We start from the raw sequence: 19358 nt of genomic DNA on the forward strand, positions 1-19358 counted from the left end.
ATTAGTTACATTCATATATATATATTTATAGTTTATGTGGTAAATAGGGAGGGGGTGGTAGGTAGTGTTTATTGTATATAAGTATGTAAATAGTCAGTTATAAGTGTTTTTGTAATCAATTCAAAAAAAGTTAATATTCTTTATTAGAAGATAAATATTGCTGAATAAGCCGTACTTTCCTCTGTGTATTTTGTTATACATTTGAAGTGGTTTCTTTTTTTTCCTATTTTCGTTGTTTTTTTTTTTTTTTTTTTCAAATCGGAAATAAACAAAATGTAGGGTTACGTTCAAATCAATTCTTGGATAGCCAATTAAACAAAAAGTTGTTGGGGTTTGTAATTGATTTGTAGTACTAAGAAGCATGTTAGTCTGTTTTTATGAATATTGTTTTTGTTGTAAATCTAATTTTTGTTTCATATATTTAAGCCAATTGTTTTTTTGTTTTATTTTTTTTTTGAATATTATTTTTTGTTTATATTTTAATCGAAAGTAGTGAATTTTTTTGTTGGTTTTACATAAATGTTTGTTTCTTTTTTATATTTCAATATTTTTTTGTTGTTATTTCCCCATTATTTTAGTTTCCTTTTTCGCACAGAAAATTTCTTAATTTCTAAAGTATTTATTATAAAAAAAATATGTTTTTTATTTTATCATTTTCAATTTTGTTTTGTCGGGTAGTTTATTCTGTTCTTTTGAAGGTCAATTTTCGCTGATATCTGAATAGTCCTATGAGCGGCAGTGTTGTTCTTGTTGTTTAGTATGCCGATTGAAATAAAAATGAATATCAACTGAAAATACTTATTTTGTTTCGGTTCTTGATTCCATCATAGATACAAAACAACCTATACCCTGGGAATGGCAGACCGGGTAAGTAAATAAAATATTTACATTCCTGACCGACTCCTTTTCAAATGCAAACATCTAGTTCAGAGGCCTTTCTGTCTTCTTCATGTTGCTATGTATCCATGCTAGTTTAATGTTTCTTCATATAATTTCAATATTATGTAAGAATTTGCAACTGCTATTTTCAGTTTTTACGTTTGACGTTGTCGCCATAGTACTATTTTTATTGGTAGCTCTATTGAACTGGATTTCTATACCAAGCCAATCTTTTCACAAATGGCCAATCTGTAAGCTATCTGAGGTTCATATCAAGAATATAATAGAACCCATTCGATAAGACCAGGACAGCTTACGCTGGCTTTAATCGTTTGTGACAAAATCAATTAGTTGGCGGCTCCAGTTAAAGTTTATGTCGTGTTTGTGAGGGATGGACCGAAACTTCATCCCTGTTCGATTAGGATGAATTCAGATTTGTCACATGTGTTATGCATACAATGAGAATTGGTATTTTGAGTTGATTGGATGTTCTGGCCCAAAAGGGGTCTTCCTCAAAATCAGAGTTTGGAAAAATCCAAGTCTTCATGGAGAGGAGTATGATCCCCAATTTGGTTAACTGTTGTCGTTTGGTCTGTCGAAATTGAAAGGCAGATGTTAATGGGGTTCTTTCTATTACAAAATATTTGCCGTTGCTGTTGCTAATAACTTTAAGTAGCACATACTTGCTGGATTGTTTCTCTTCTTCATCTTCGTCTATGTACGTTGGCATGGTGGCTATTGCAGTTCTGAATATATGTGTGTATGTGTGTGATTTGTATGGCGGATATTGAGTCTCAACTTTTTGAGGATTATCATATTTGACACAATTGAGTAGGGAAAAATCAAATGAAAACTAAAGCGGCTAACGAGAAAAAAATGTCTCACAAAATGCATAAATGTAAACGGTTTGTACTTTCGAATATTTAATTTGGTTTTGTACATTCGATTTTGTCTTGGGAAATTCGCCAGTTAATATGAACAATGAATTTGTGAACTTGCATCACGAAAATGGGATATCGGATTTTCGTATTCAAGTGAAGAGCATTCGACTTAATCGTTACTTCGGTCTTTAGTGTGACACGGCATGAATGCGAAACAACGTAAAACGCTTCGGTGTGTAAGCCTAGCTTGATATGTATCGATAAAATAAAAATTGTAGATTTGGATAGTTTCTCATTTCGGTTCAATTTGGAAATCTATATATCTCCCTGTGTACTCGGATGGTGTGGACTTGTGTGAATTTTTATTCCTTTATCGATTCTTATCGGAATTTTGGATTACGTTGTTTAACACTGCTGGATGGAGATGATATACATATCTCTGTTTGTGCTGTTCCTGTTCTGTTTTGCCTTTCAGGTGGCTCCTTAAGAGGAGCTACTACGTGTGATAAACTTGAGGACTGTCCTTTTTCCTGAGGAAAGAGAACGATTGTTGTAAATAGATGATGATGTTGTTGTCCTGTTTTACGTTCTACAATTTGTTTTCTTTTTTTTTGTTTGTTTTGTTTTCATTAAAAAATAAACATTTAAATAACAAAAAAAAAAATATATTATCACACTTCTTTGCATGTTGTTAAATAATTTTACAACAGTACTTGGCACAACATTAAAATTTGATTTTTCTCGTCTAAGTTTAGTTGGAATCTCTTCCAAATTGGAATAAACAAAATAAAAATCCGCAAAAACCTTGCAAACAGTTAAACAAAATAACACACTTATTATTCCAGCCAACTTCGGTTGGCATTGATCCTGTTGTTTTAATAGCCTCCAAGTCTTATCGTAATCATTTTGTTTCATTTTCTGATATTGGGACTTCGAAAATGTGTAAATGAGCAACAAGCATGGTTGTTTGTCCCACAATATTTATCGTCATTGTCATTTTCATCATCCTCTAGAATAGTTTTGCTGCCAAAAATAGTTGTATACACTTTAAAAAAAATTAAAATTCTCTCAATTTCGTACTTTTTTAAAAAAAGTTTCAACAAAATATGTATGTTTCATATCGCTTTCCTTTTTGTTTTGTTTTTTGTTTTTTAATTATACTTTAGTATAACTTCTTGTATTATAAATATGTATATACTTTTAAAAATATATAATAATAGTATGGTATGCCTACTTGGTAAATAATTATTATTTACAATTTTAGTTTTTATAAAAAAACGTCATTCCTTTTCTTGTTCTTGTTTATCATCATAAAAAAGGTATATACGTAATATTTTCTCAAAAGGAAAAAAAATAAAAACAATAATATTAAAAAAAAAAAAACTTTGGGAGGAGGGTTTTTGGTAGCGGAAATGCGACACCCTTCCGTTCTCTTCTTTTTTCTTATATTTTTAACATCTTACTCTAAATACCCATTAGTACGATTCTTATAATGTCAATCGAAACGAATTCAACATTTTGTTGTTCATTAAATTATTAAACGAAATAATTTTTGGAATTTTTCAATTTGGTATTAATTATTTTTTTTTGTTTTAGTTTTGTTTTAAATTTTGTTAAGTTCTTTGTTGTTTGTTTAACGGTACAAATGCATTTTTCTTAACAATTATTTTGCTTCATGATGTTGGTAGCTGTTTTGATGGGTAAAATAGTTGGTTGCTGGTTGGTTGTTGTTCAACTTGGTGGTAAGTGTTTGTAGTGGTAGATTTTACAGCCGCCTTGCACACGCATGCTTTCAGCTTGCAAAACTAACACAACAGAGTGAGTTGGTTCTGACGAGCAAAGTTTGTCATGTGTTCGGACGGATATAAACAATTGGTCATAGCATAACTATTGGGGTTTCTGTCATTTGTTTGGATGTTGTGTTGGGTTCATATGGAAAAACTCTATATTCTGGTCCTTTTGTTTTCGAACTGAAACGAATTGCACACACACTCACACTGGCTGTGGACGTGCTTTGTGTATGCGGCGCGTGGTCATATTATTGATTTAATCCACATATTTGCCGATAGACGGTCGTTTAGTATACACCAGTGTGGGATATAAGTTGAAAAAGTTGCATTTGTCATAACAAAAATTGGATAAGTTTTTCCAAATGCATCGAAGTTTGTTACAAAATATTTGCATTTGATTTCAAATTCTTAAATACATTCCAAAGTGATTTTTTGTTGGTGACACATTCCCACAGACAATTATTGGTGTACTTGTTGTCTTGTCCATCGAATGCATATGTGGGATGATAGGACTTTTAGTTCTAGAGAAAATTCGTTTTGATATTTCAAACTTTTAGACCTGATTTTTCAATAGTTGTTTCTTCGGCATTGCAAAAACTATGCAAAGTGGTTGTTGTTGATATTATTATTACTAACTTTTGTGTCAGTATTATTTTAATGTTTAAATTATAATTTGTTATTAAATAGTGAATGTTTTCTTTTTCTTTCTTTAGGTTATCATTTAAATGTTTTAGAAGATAATGCACTTACATTGAGGTATTTAAATTACTTGTTTATGTTTAAATTTAATTCTTTTAATGTTTCTCTTATTTTTTGTGTTAAGTCAATTGTAGGTTGGGCATTTTATTCTCTTATTATGTTGTTCAAAAGAAATTGTTTATTTCAAAAAATTTAGATTTGCCAAAAAACGTTGTGTCAATTTTGTTTATGCCGAAATGTTGTTTGATATCAAAATCATAATAATAATACAAAAAAAGAACTTGTCATACTACTAGGGGATGTTTGTTATAAACAAAGTTTGAAGTGCTCATACTACTAGGGGATGTTTGTTATAAACAAAGTTTGAAGTGCTTTTGTCTCGACAAAACTGAACTTGAGCTAAATTTAAGGATTTTATTCTTTCATTTAAGCTAAACAATTTTATTAATCTATATTTAAAAAAAATGTATGTATAAATGTATAAAATGTAAATAATAGGAATAACTTTCTGTATTTTTAACAACGGAAACTACTTTACTATATTTATTAAAAAATGGAAATCTATATTTAAAAAAAAAATAAAACAAAAACATAAAAATGAGTGGGTAAATGTTTGTATAAAAAAGGCTATTGTAAATATTAATATTTGATTGTTTGATGCTCTTGGGATATGGTTAAGTTACAAAAGGGGACCATCGATGGAGGGGGCATGTACATGCACATTTCCATCTTTGCTGGCCCCCCTTCCATGGCTATCTATTGAGGTTCTAGGTTCTATTGCAAAAAATGTCATTTTTAAATATCATTAGTATCTCTCTATATATTTATATGTGTATCTTCTTTTCTTCCTGTTGTATTTTCTTCTAAATAACAAACCTAACTCATAAAAAAATTAAAAACAAAATGTAGATTCTTATTTAGTTTTAACAAATCAATTAACATTTCAGCACCGTTTTAAGGCAAACACTTATTTCTTCTCTTTCTCCTCTACGTCGTCCTCGTCGTCGTGGTGGTTGTTTTTTTTTCTTGGTTATTGAAAACAAACAATACTAGAGGTTTGTTATGTCTTGGAAATCTTTTGTATCCAGTCAATGTGGAGGTGTGGTGATTTCTTTTGAAAGGGGTAGTGTGTCGAGCATATAAAAAAGTATCTATAGAATAGTCCCCTACACGAGCCTACTTGGTATTTTGGGGGAAAATAAAAAGGCTTAATAGATTTCAAATATAATTTCACTCTGATATTATCAGCTATTTCATGTAGCAAATTGTTTAATTTTCTTACTCTACACCATTTCCAGATGTAATTCGAGGAACTACTAATTTTTAAAATAATGTTTTTTTTTTCAATTCTTCCAATTACATCCACAAATGGTGTAGAGGACATTCATCTGAATATGTTTTTTGTTTGTTAAATTTTAGTTACCAAAGTCCAAGACATCAAAGAATATTATTTTTTGTTCTTCATTTTTTGTTTTTTTTTTTTTTTTTGGAAAAAATGCCAAAATGTTTTATTCTTTTGTTGTGGTTTTAATTTTGAATAAGCAAGCTTTTATTGGGTGTTTTCCATTTTTCCAAAAATAGTTGAAGCTATTATTTGATTTCTATATATGTATGTATGTATAAATATTGATGCGAGTAGGAGTGGGGGGGGTGGGGGGATTAGTTTTAATTTTCATGTTAGACTTCTAAATAATTACGACGGTTGGGTATAATTTGGAAAAGATACGAGTGTTGTTTCATAATAATAAGCTTCAACGTAGTGGATTCTACTGTGTGAGAGAAGACCGGGTTATTTATGCATGTACGAGTATATCCTTTGTGAAATGTGTTATTTTTCTTTTCTCTGTTTCTCTGTGATGTGAACTTTCAACTCAATTCTATATCAAATAGTAACATTCATTTTACACACTCATTATCTTACAGATCGATCGATCGGTCTAACGGCTTACGAATAGAGACGATTGATACCTAAAACAAGAGAGTGATTTGGCTGGCGGTGGTCTATAATGGGGTTTATCTGGTTGTTGTTTCTTTCATTCTTTCTCTTTTTTTGTGTTTTTTTTTCTCTTTTCTTTTCTTTTGTTATAGTAAATATTTATGTGTAGTATGTAGGAGGGGCGCGTTATTTCAAAAATGTAAACGAAAAAAGATTTGTTTTTTTTTTTAAATTGTTAAAATAAAAAATAAATTTTAATAAATGCTTTTACACCCACAGTACTCTACGGCTTCTTACTGATTTGTACTCGCACCCTGCTGCGGTTGCTGCTGCTGTTGTGATGGTTGTTGCTGCTGCTGCTGTTGTTGTTGCGACCCACTGCCTGATGAGCTTTGAGCAGCTTGCTGTTGTTGTTGTTCTTTGGCAGCTTTTTGTTTTTTGGTTACAGGAGGAGGATTTGTAGACAACATCATGGCTCTAATGCGTCTTTGAGCCGACTGGAATGGAAAAGAAAACGACATGTTAGGAGTCTGCACGCAGCCATTTGGATCGCTCACACTTACCTGAACACTATAGAATGGACCAATAATGTGCACGGGCGTCTCTTCATCTCCACCCGATGTTGGCGCCAGCGCATGTTCGGGCAATTTGATGACACTGCCGGTGACACGTTGCAATTCTCGTACATTCTGACCACCCTTTCCAATAATACGACCAACCTTCAAGAAAAGAACAAAAGCCTTAAGATTCGATCTCTAACGAAATAAAGTCGCCGACTATACCTGTGAGCTGGCCACTAAGATTTCTACAGTTAATCGAACATCATCTGTGCCACTCATGAAACCTTCCTCGCGCATCTTCTCGAAAATCATATACTGAGCCTTCCACTGGCCCTCCGGCGTACCGACAATGGTGACCTTGCGCTCTGTCTGCTGTTCAACTGGCTTGTCGTTGTCCAATGGCGCAATCTTCAGCGAGGCATTCGAGAAACGCATTATGCTGCGTATGTGAGAGCCCTTAGTACCGATGATGGCACCCACAGCATTGTTCGGTATGTAAAGGTACGTAGTTTCCTGCATATCATTGGGGAAGACGGGTGGCACAACAGCGGCGGCAGGAGTCTTCGACATGGGGAAGCCGGGGCAGGGAGCATAAGGCATACTGGGATTGAAGATCATGCCATTGCCGGGTGTGGACATCATGGCCATTGGCGGCAGTCCGGGGAACATTACACTCTGCGGTGCCATTGCTTGCAAATCATTTTCGTAGCTTTGTCGCAGCTTTGAACTGATCTGGTTTTCGGCACGGGACATATTGTCAATGGCTCCCTTGACGGTTATGATGCGTTCCAAATTGAAGCTGCTGATGTCGTTGATGGAACTGACGGTGATCTTTGTGTCTGTCTCCTGCATGATGCGCTTGATGGTGTTGCCGTTCTTGCCAATGATGCGGCCGATCAAATTGTTGTGTGCGAGGATTTTCAAACAGATCTCCCTGCAAAGAATACAGAAGTTATTGACTACGCCCTGCGTGTTGTCGACGTGCGAACACTTACCCCTTGTTTGTGGCATTGGCCTCTTGTTGCATAACCTCTAGAATACGTTTACAAGCATTTGTACAATTCTCAGGGTTGCCATAAATGGTAATGGCCTTTTCCAGGGAGCCGACATTCTCCTTTCGGTGGACATCGACTCGGGCACGACTTTGTTGTGTGATCGTGCGTATGGTGCTGCCTTGGCGTCCAATTATGGCTCCAACCATTTCACTTTGCACCAAAATGCGGAGCGGGAAGTCCGCTTGGCGTCCGGGACCTGGCATGCCTGGATATGGATTGCGTGGATTGCGCTGAGTGCGACGTTGGTTTTTATCCAATTGCTCGGCGTGCAATTTGTTGCCTTCGAATTCGACACCGTTCAAACCACCAGCGGCTCTGCAAGAATCAAAGAAAAGAAGAACGAAAGCTATTAGAAATCCATCTCCGCCAATTCAAATGCTTGTTCGTGAATTGAGAACACTCGAATTTTTGATGGAAATAACAAAAATTTAGATTTTCAACGACTTTGGGTCCAATGGTTTGTTTCAATTGTTTGTGGACGTTATGATTTCAGAACACTGGGGAATGGTGTTTTTGACTTTGACTCAACCATAAAAGGGGGTTCCCAGTCATTTGCAACCTGTCCCCCCTCCTCTCCCGATACTGACCACCTTTCAATCATCAATTGAAGGATCTACTATCTCGGATCAGTAGTCAAGCCAAAAACCCATTAACCTTTTCAATTTCTTCTCAATAACATATATGCCAAATTGTTCAGTTTCGTTTTCCCAATCTCCCTGCCGGCGGGACAACCGTGGTGTTCGACTGTGTTCTTCTTCATTACGAAATGTAAATGGTTGCTTGTATGTATGTATGTGCATGAATGTACCTTTGAGCCTGTTCGTGGTTCTCGAATGTTATGTGAACCGTTTGTGTCTGTGGGTCCTTACTAGAGACAGCCTCACATTGTTTGACGATGCCATATGGCTTCAAAAGAGGTTCGATGTCTTGGAATCGAGTTTGCAGCGGTATGCCGCTAATAATAATCTTTGACGTCGTAACACTGTGAACAAGAAAAGAAAATTGTGAAAAAAAAAACCAGAAAGAAAGAAAACTTCTGAATTTTGTTCTTAAAATAAAGACACAGACACACACACATACATACATACACATGTAAACAATGTCACATTACATACGAACACATGTAAATATGTATATGGGTTTCTAGTTGGATAGTAGTTTATGCGTGGGGAGGAAATGTAGAGTTATAGGGTAATCAGATCTACATGAATAAATTTAAAGAGGGGGAGGGGTTGGGGGAGTAACCGGTGAAAGCAACAACTACCTACCGACAAATGAAAGCAGAAAAGCTCTACATGGATTACCTCAATTGGCAAAAGATTGAGGTAATTCAGAATGTAATTCGACTTAGCGTGGGACCAAAAGTGTCGCAAAGATGTCTTGAATCGAAAAATTCAAAAATCGCAAATGCAAGTGGAGTGTCAATACATCAAAGTGACCAGGTTTAGAGTCAGTTTCAATGGGACTTTCATTATATGTACGATTTCCATTAAATAGTACATGCGATTAAGGTTAGGTAAACGGCTCAGAAAAGATGCGAATTTTACAAGGGTGCTTTTTTTTAGAATAATATCTATGATACTTATCATCGCCTTATTGTTTAAAACGAGAAATATCAGTTTATAATTGGCGAACGAGTATTAAATAGTTAAATAAAATTCTTATTAATGACTCTCTATGAGCCGACTCAATAAGAAGACGTTAAGGTACTATTTCATTCTCCTCTTCCTTAACTAGTGGCCAAATATTCGAGATCGAAAACTTTTGAGAATGATCCCAAAAAAAAAAAAATTTGGTTCTGGTTTGGTTCTGGATTTCATAGAATCCAATTTATAACGGTTGGAAAATATTCCCGCCAAAACCATGTTGCACATTTATTAACTTTTTAAACTTAAATAGAAATGCTTACACCACAGAATCGGATACCTACTTTGGGCGAAAACGTGAAATAACAAACCGAGCCACAAACAAATAAATGAAAAATGCAAATCTAAGCAAAACACAAACAACAAGCCACCAAATTAATTTAAAAACAACACCAGCAACAACTCGAACTTACAAAAAAACAACTTCAGAAATGACTCTACACAAACACATTGATTGCATTGCCGGCAGTCTGTGATTGTGAGTGGAGCGGGGGGACGGTGTTCAGAAATGAACAACAATAATCCCAAAATGTATAAAATTCCAGGAAAAACAGCACCAGCGCAGCAAAAATATTCGCAAGTTCAATATACTTCAGAAACTCCACTTCGCATACATCCGTAAATATGCATGCCCAAGACGACAGACATCATCTATACAGACATACATACATATGTATGTATGTATGTATGCAGACATTCTTTTGGCCCCACTTTTGCCTGGTTAAGTCCAAGTGCCTGATAGACTGACTAAAAACCGATACATTTTCTGATTGTTGTTGGTGTTGGTATTTCGATGATCATTATCGCGCTGGAGTCGACGATGATAATGACGACAATGCCTCTGTTGCACTAGCAAAAGTCGATAAAAATATTTATGCCTTGGTGTGCTTCCACTAAACTAATGCCGCGGCATGCTGCAGTGCCAAGCACTGAAACCACATCCTCTGGAATTTACAGTAAAAAGAACGTTAAACTTCATGTGAGTTCCCACTGCTGGAATCTCTAGGCAGTGGAGCGACAGTGTGCAGCATCTAGGTCGTCTGTCTACTAGTTCTTCTCCCCCTGCTGCCCGTCACAATCCGCTGTTTAAGTTGTCGGTGACAGACAGAGCATAGCTAAACTGTACTAACAGACAGACGCACATACCTACATATCTAAGTCAAGAGATGATCTTCATGAGGTTACGCGCCGCAAAGAGTCTTCCAAACACACAGACAAACAATAATAAGGCAAATAATGAACAAGTTACCAGAAATGTACATAAATGGGTATTTGGGAATAATTTTGAATTAGGATTCTAATTCATTTCCGGGAGCAAATTTTTAATCCGCCCTACAATTTTAAATTGAATTGCATAACTACTAAAGGAGCGATAGTTTGCTATATCAGGAAGCCAGGAAGAAAGGGAATGGAATGGATAGTAAGAATGTCAAAACAATATGAAATCGATGTGAACATCCTCCAATTTTTCCTTGATCTACTTTGTGTGTTAAAATCATGTTCTATTTTGAAAAAGCCAACAAGTTTAGCTAGTTTTGGGATACAATGGATTAATACATGCTTGCAGATTCTGGGGTAAACCTATAGTGTGTTCTTTCTTGATGGTAACTCTTGACGTTAGCCCCCGATGGGCGGGATGTGAAGAAACGATATGCCACTTTTTGTTTTGGCATATATCTACTAATAGTATCATTGGTGTTTTTTTATTCTTTTCCACAATTCTCTGTGGCTCAAAAACAAAACAGAGACAGAAATTACTAGCCTCTGCGATCAACATCACCACAGTCAGTTCCATGATCCGGTACTACCGGAGTGTTAATCTATCTCAATATCATAGCAGAGACAGAAATTACTAGCCTCTGCGATCACCACCACCACAATCAGTTCCATGATCCGGTACTACCGGATTGTTAATGGACCAAATCACTTTCTGTGAGAAAACAACCGGTCATTCAAGAAATATAGATAAACTATATATTTTTCAAGCTTTGGTGGGCCTCAGGTTGACCTTCTCTGCTTGTGGTATGCGAGTGCAACATCCGCAAATCAGACATATATTTTGTTTTTCTTAACTTCAGTCTTGTGTTATTATTGTTGCTGTTGTTGCAACGTTCCTGTGTTGGTGGTTACTGTTTGTGTTTCCTCGCCGAATAAGAATGTGAGCAATCCGATTCGTGGCGGCCGCAGCATCCTATTCATCATCATCATCATCATTGCCATATTTTCCAAGAGCTTCATAAACATAATATCAACTGAAACTGAACATGGCCAGTGCGAGTTCTTTGCGTTGCGTGTGGACCAACAACATTACCAGACCAAAACTAACCAGCAACAACAACAATCGTGCCATCAACTCTCAGCATGGCCAAGAAATGCCGTCGTCTGCATCATTATCATCCAACGGCCGTAGCCGCAGTAGCAGCGGCAGCATCTTTTAGTCAGTCAGGAATGCGATGATGCGCTGCGGTACGTCGTGTCTGATTCTTTTTGTTTTTTCCTCAATGAGTTTTCTGCAGTTTGGAGCAATGGGAAATTCCTATGCTTATGCGTAAAAGGAAGGGAGTGACGACGACATCATGGACTGTTATAAAATCGATTCATAGTGTTGTGGGTTTTTTTCCTAATCGCTGACAACATCAGAGGAAAGAGAAATAAGAGTGGAAACTTGTTTACATTTACACTACACTCCGCTCCACATGCCAGGAATTCTTCTATGTCTTCCGTTGCCACTCTGTTAATAAACTCCGTCCGAGTCAATGTACCACGTACGGGAATGTGCGTTTGTTTGTGCCCAGTATTTTATGTTGATTCTCAGGTCCAACTTGGTAAAAAGTGGGAGCTCAGTTTCTGCATATTTGTGTATGTTGGCCATTTGGAGAGGAGGCCGTGCTATTTGTTATTGTCGCAAAATTCCCAGTAACAAGACGTTGTTGTTTACCGCCAGCGAACCGGCCTGCCTGCCTGCCTGCCAATACAGGTATTTGAGTATGCAGACGGTGTCTTCAATAAATGGCCAAATCCAATCGTACACTGGCTGTGTTATTGTGTCAGATGATGCCCAAGACTTCAAGACTTCTTGCAGTCACATCAATTCCCCCCACCCTCTAGTCCGGACCTTAATGTTATGAATAGCTCAGAGTCGGCGTTGAACAGGGAGTGGGGGAAACAAAAGCTCATTCCAACGGTAGGTCTCTTTGAAGACCCAATCAACGAAGTTTTGTTCGGAGTCATCACCACCACTACCACCAACACCAACATGACGGTACGTCGTCATTCTGGCGCTGTTTTCTTTTTCTTACTGTGTGTGAGCGAGGACCAATAAATATGGGAACCCGGTTGAGGGTATGCCTTGCACAAATAGACTTTAAAAGTAATCTAAACTTCATACTTAATTAAAAAAAAAAAAAAACAAAGTGCCAAAATATCTTCGAAATGCTTTTCCAGGAATTTGTTTGAAACTTTTTTGTGGCGGTTTCTTTTCTTTGCTTCGAACGCTTTACGGCTGCCTTTATTTCTGCTGAAACCAGACAACAAATAACAAGGCATCCTCTGCTCATCGGTGGTTATGAGTTGGACATTCAAGGTACGTTCAGGTTACGCACCTTCCTGCATACACACGCATGTTAATATGATCCTATGTGTGTGTTTTTTGTTGTTTGTCCTTGTGTGCTACATGTCTGGCCAGAAAAAAATCTGGCATTTTTGGTGGGAATCAAAGAAAGCATAATTTTACGGTTTCATTGTTTATGTTTGTGTCAGTTGTTGCATTTTTTTGAGAGTTCTGCACAGTGTAACACTTTTAGACTGAGAATGGATTTAAATCAGAAATCACTTGAGGGCTTGGCCCGCCTTCCATCGTAACTTCCTTTGCAAAATTTGAAAATATTAGCAAGACGAGCAGTTTTAGGATCCTAAGCCCATTTCTAAGTTCTTCATTTAGTGATTTCGATCAATTTGATTTAAATCTTGACAAGGACATCAGTCCCATCTATTATTGAAGGGTGTTGAAATATCAACCAGACCAAATTAAAAGAAAAAAAAAACACATCAAAAGTACTCACAAACATGCATCAGAACCAACAACGTATTGAAAAGAGCAATGCAAACTCAAAACACCACGCATACTCGTCGTATGTCACTTGTGCTGCAAAAACAAAAACAACTGCTGCTGCTCTCCGCTACAGAATACCGACGGGAGTACAAAGTGCATTTGGTCATCAACAACGACAACAACAACAAACCAGGGGAGGTGGCAATGTGCATTGGTGGCGGCAAACAAAACAAAAGCGTGCACTCTAAGTGCTGAGCTGCACTTTCAGCCTGTTGCATGTACAACAACCACAACAAAAACGCTGAGAGAGTGAGAGAGGAATACAGAATGCATTGCCACTGCTACACAAGGGAAGATACTGTTCGAAAGTAGGAATGAGAAAAAAAGCTACAATAACAACACCAACAAATATTCGGTTTCCCCCAGCGCCATGCTGCACTGAAGTACCCCCACCGCACGCTACAACAACACCAATTGGACGGGAAACTGAAAACAACCATTAAATCTGGCAAACTTAAAAGGCATCAACATTCGAATCGAGACTCTCAGAGATATTCAAAAGAAACAAAAAAATGCCTACACATAAAAAGTAAGTCCCACAATCAAGCTAAAGCAGCAGCAGCAGCCAGCCATTCAGTACAAACGCCCATTATCAACATCCATGCAAACCGAACAGAATTTATGAATGAAAAATTATTGGTGCATTTTGTTGTTTCTCTTTCTTCTCCAATTTTTGGGCTCTGGATGCGCAAATATGTTGTAGTATTTTCTTCGTTTTTTTTTTTTCTACAGAGAAAAATAATCTCCTCTTTCCCCAGATTTTAGGAAGCTGCATACACACTATATACCTAGTGGTAGTAAAAAACTCCTTGGATATACTGATTGAGCATTTTATAAGTATGTATTTTGCTTGCTTATCGTTCATTTACTCGATTGGATTGTCGGTGCAGAATTTAGCACCATGTCTTACTCCATTATGTTAAGTTTTTAGATTTTGAATATGAACTCTTTGCCTGATAGAACGGTCATTTAATCGATGAGTGATCGAAGATAATAAATAATTTTTGGCTGCTAAATTTCGATATTTAATATAGATGTCGCTTAAACCCTATGTAAGACATGAACTACGTTGTTGAAGTATTTTCTGGCTTATTGTCTTTTTAATACAAAGAAAGGATCCGTTTTGTTAGCCCTATGTTAAAGCTTTTTGTTATATGTTTAGACGATCGCAATATAGGTGCTAGAATAGCATTTTTGTCATTAACTATGATGACAATGCGTTTGAATAAAATAAACAAAATAATAGAGTAGCACCGCTATCAGCAAAACGAAAGATTAAATACCTATTTTTTCTATTTTTATGAGTACTTGCCAAACTACTCGTATTTGATAACAACAACAACATGTTTCTATGCTGGCATAGTTATTTATGCTCGGCGGGTAATTGTGTGTTTTTATCGTGACATATAGTTGGAAGAAACATGAATGACATTGTCAGTTTTGTGATATAAATTCTAAGTATTTTAGATCTGGTTTCTAGCCAATAACAAGCTTTCACAATCAAAACGCATCCAAAACAAAAACCCCATCCATTCTTTCTAAAGATTTTCTTTTTGCTAAAAATATTGGTACAAATTAATTTAAACATTAACAGTTCTTATAAACAAAACTCACCGCATCTGTTGATAACGAGACATATTTAAGAACTTCTGTAGAAACTTGTCGCGGAGTAGAAACTTTTTCAAAAGAAAAAGTAGGATTATTTTTTTTATTTTTCAGGAAAACTCCGCCTTTTGCTCAAGAGGAGTTACCTTTTTTCTGGTTGATGGAGTTTGTTTTATAAATTGATTGGTTGGTAGGTTATATTAAAAATACTTAAAAATTTGGCACTTGTATATTCCAGTTCCGCTTTGTTTTTTTTTTTTTATTTATTCACTTTCCTCTCTTATTTTTTTTAATCTTTTAATAATGTTAACATATGACGACTTCCCTTTCAGTTTAAATTTTATTTAATTGGTTTTTCGCTCTTCATGGCTAAGCTGTTCTCTCAGAATACCTTCATAAAATGTAGAACATAATGTGAGTGTTTTGATTTTATTTTTTCATGGTCATCGTTATGATAAAAGAAAATTTAATTTTCCTCTGCTCTTTTGGTATATTCAAATATTCACAACAAAATGTGAATGTGCCTCTGGCCTATGATTATGATTTCTGCCTCTTATCAGTCCTATTGAACATATTGGATTATTTTTTAATATTGGAATGCACTCTGTCAACAAGTAGGTATAGGAAATATGAACTAAGGTTTACAATTATTGACATTTCCGGTTCTCATAGAAGAGAAAAACATGTCGGTGTTATAAAAACTTTCTCTTTAAGCAGAAAACATAATTGTACTCTTTCTACTCTACTTTTTAATTGATGTTTTCGTAAAATTATCACATTTCTCTCTAGCACGAAAGGGAGGTGATTGGATGACAGTTGTCATCGAATACAGATCGCCAACAACACACCGACGCCATCCATATACCACCGGCATAACGCGTCGTCGTCGACAGCGGCGACGTCGCGATTGTGGTCACACTATAACGCAGTAGCATAAACATTGTCATTATACAATACAGAATGAAAGAGAGGGCGAAACCGCTAAATTGATTAACACAACGTAGCACCAACATCAGCAACAACAACAAACAGCAACTTATATGCACAGCTAAAGCACTTAATAATATTAAAAAATAAAATAATAATAATAAACGAAATAAAGCTCCTACAGTGGGTATCCACACTCAACACACACACACACCAATGCCGCATAAGCGAACGAAAAGAAGGAAGAAACAAAAAAATAAGAGTACAAAATGTGCAAATGTGGTAGAGTAGCGATAGACAGATGACAACGACAGTAGACAAAGTAAAGTAGGTCAACGATTACAGAGTCTTAGGCGCACATAGAGCAAAAAAACAAAACAAACAAGCAGCAGAATAGAAAATATGTTTCGCCAAGCAAACGAACCACTCGCAAAAAATGGAAAACTTTAACGAAATATTTTGCAGGCAAGGCGAGTGAATATAATCGGAGAATTACTCTAAGAGATAACTAAACCTAGAGTGTCGTAAAGAGAAGTTAATCAGTTTTGTAGATTGTCAAGGCAAAAGTTTTTCTTCGGCTTTGGCAAACTTTCCTCTTGTGTAGTGGGGCTAAAATCAAAGATCCTCGAAAACATTTGTCACATTAGCATTTATATTTATTAAGATTTTCTTGAAGGCATTTTAATAAATGTTAAATTGGGGGGATTAACGTAATCCTCATCCCAGAGAGGTTTATTTGGCCTGCCAAAAACGATTTTCATAATCTCTTAAAACTAGCTAGTCATAGGTTATCGCTCAGTCTTCATCCTAAAAATAGGCAAATTAATTTTAACATCACTTTCGCGTCAGCCGTTCAATTAAATTGAAGAAAATAAATCTAGTAAATATTGATCCAACAGGTGGCGGTCGTGCATTAAACGATGACAAATCGTTTGAATGCAAGACGTCCACTACTTCCGGCGTAACTTGCATTGCATTGACGATAATGAATCAACTTAGCCGGAACTACTACTCCCGATATTATGTTGTGCGATAGGCAGAGATCAAGTATTTGTGTGAACTACCCGAAGTGCTGCGCCACTTCTTCTCCCTGCCTAACAAAGTTATGCAAACAAAAGAAATGAAATCAAACAAAAAAATCGAAGAATAAAGACGCCAGTCAGCCAGCTCCACTTTACTACTACAGCGCCAGAACCCTACCCCCACAACAGTTCGTCCCCCGTCCAGCTCAGTCACTAACTAATCAAATACAAATAAACCACAGCAACGACCGACAAAAATGAGAATAACTGCAAAAAGAGTAAAAACAAAACACAAAGACGAAAAGAAGAAACGATGACTTTAACGATTGCAACTATGTGTGCTGTGTATGTGTTGCTGCTGCTACTACTAATGCTGTTGTTCTTGTTGCTACTGCTGGTGTTGATGTTGTCGGCGGTTGTCGTCGTTGTTGTTGTTATTGCTGCTGCTGTATTGTTGTGTTTATAGTACGTAGACTAGAATACAGTGACGACAGCAGCGATTACGTTGTAGGCGCGTTACGCGACAACATCGGCCAATGAATGTTGCAAGCATTCGACGACTTTAACTGGTTGGCAACATTTATTTTAGTTTATTAATATACACGGTTGTTGTCGTCGGCGGCGGTGTTATTTTTATTAATTTTAAATTTCATTAAAACGAAGGCAAAAGCCGTCGTCATTCCTGTTTTGCGTCTATGTTCGCCTCTTTATAATAGTTTGGCCTATTGAGCGCGACGGGTTCATGGCTGTGCGTGCGTGTGTGTATGTTTTGTTTTTGTGTGTCTCTAACGGTACCAATGACATTCACTTAAATGTGCCGCGTCCAACGTCTAACCCCGCTTCCAACATTTCCACCGTGGGCGAGCGAGCGACCGAACAAGCAAACGAATGAACGACGCACGACGAGCCAACCAGAGTCAAATGATTTACAACAATATGTGCAAATAAATACGTAATATGTATTTTTTTTTAAGACGTTCTCCGCATTCTATTTTCTTTTTTGTAAATTACTTTGAATCACTTGGGTTGCTCGGAGATTTCCATGCAAAACTCTCTTTTTTGTTTTTCTTTTGCGACACCTCTTTTCGTTAATCACAAAATAATTTATTTTTTTTTCTTTGCAATAATATTTTCTGTTTTAAATTGTTATTCCTTTTCTCATTTGTTTTTCTTCTTCGCACACAGGAAGGAGCGCAAGTGACTGTTTGTCGCTTCGTTGCGTTAACGGAAAAATGAATCAACCGCAAAACGTGACGTACTAAACTAAACTAAATTGTTCAGTTGTTCTCTTTGCCAGTGCTACCGACCGACCACATATCCCACCAGAGCACAAGCTACACGAAGGCACCGGGAACGGCACGATAACGACAACAACAGCAGCAGCAGCAGTAGAATAACAACAAGAGGCCGGTTTATATACTTAGACCGGATAGTTTGTTGCTCCTCCATCGCGACGAACATTAAATTGATGGACAGTGACACAGTGTTGGAAATTGCAACAAAAAAAAAAAATAAAAAAATAAAAACTAGAAAATAAGAGATTTGAATTTAATATTTAAAAAAATATTGCCATTAGTTTTTTTTTTCAAGCAAAAGTGTACTAAATGGTACAAATCTGACGTGTAAATAAGTAACCCATCACTGTTTTTGTGATTCTCCTTAATTCCGCTCTCTTATTTTGCCAACTGCTACCCACACACGCACACCAAGAGCATTGTTGTGTTCTCTTAAATAGTTTTGTTGATTCGCACCGATTCCCCCCTTCTTTAGTTTTGCAATGGGATTTTAGTGCAGTTGTACTCTTCTCTTTTGTGTCTTAGCTTTTTGAATGAATCGCGAAAATGTCAGAACCTAGCCCTTTATTAAGAAACAAATGTTTTGTGACGCGCCTTTTCGATTTCTTTGTGCATCAGCACACCCGTCCCTGGCTCTCCCACTCGGTCTGTCGGAGATAATGAGGTTCTGATTCTCAATTGCTTTGCCATTGCTCTCTCTTCGTCAACTGTTTTAGCAAAGTAATTTCTTATTGGTTAGATAATAATTGTATTTTATTAATCGGTCAGAGTCAGCTCCCAAACGTATCAAACAATCAGCCATGTATGCTTAGACACATGTATCTATGTATGTACGTAACATATGTATGTACCTATTATGCCATATGCCAGAAGTCAACGTTGAATTTTTTTTATTATTTAAAAATAGCATAATCTAAAAATAATAACTTTTTTGTTGAGCTATGTTTACTTA

General features: G+C 36.4%; 1 protein-coding gene across 6 annotated transcripts in view; it reads right to left on the minus strand.

Moving 5' to 3' along the window:
- Window positions 1-5774: 5774 nt before the first annotated feature.
- Window positions 5775-19358, minus strand: part of LOC101887774 (insulin-like growth factor 2 mRNA-binding protein 1) — a 59718-nt gene continuing 46134 nt past the window's right edge. For 2 of the 6 annotated variants that reach the window (XM_059122299.1, XM_005177280.4), the window contains exons 3-7: window positions 8609-8782; window positions 7741-8115; window positions 6968-7679; window positions 6749-6904; window positions 5775-6682 (exon numbers count right to left, since the gene is read on the minus strand). In XM_059122299.1, coding sequence (XP_058978282.1) covers window positions 6479-6682; window positions 6749-6904; window positions 6968-7679; window positions 7741-8115; window positions 8609-8782 — 1621 coding nt within the window. In that variant the 3' untranslated portion in view covers window positions 5775-6478. Of the gene's footprint in view, window positions 6683-6748; window positions 6905-6967; window positions 7680-7740; window positions 8116-8608; window positions 8783-15171; window positions 15554-17906; window positions 18040-18122; window positions 18362-19358 lie in introns of those variants that run through there. The other 4 variants (XM_011298165.3, XM_011298167.3, XM_005177282.4 and 1 more) reach the window with 4 other exon arrangements.

The sequence above is a fragment of the Musca domestica genome, unplaced genomic scaffold (assembly GCF_030504385.1).
Source record: "Musca domestica strain aabys unplaced genomic scaffold, Musca_domestica.polishedcontigs.V.1.1 20, whole genome shotgun sequence".
In the NCBI taxonomy this organism is placed as follows: domain Eukaryota; kingdom Metazoa; phylum Arthropoda; class Insecta; order Diptera; family Muscidae; genus Musca; species Musca domestica.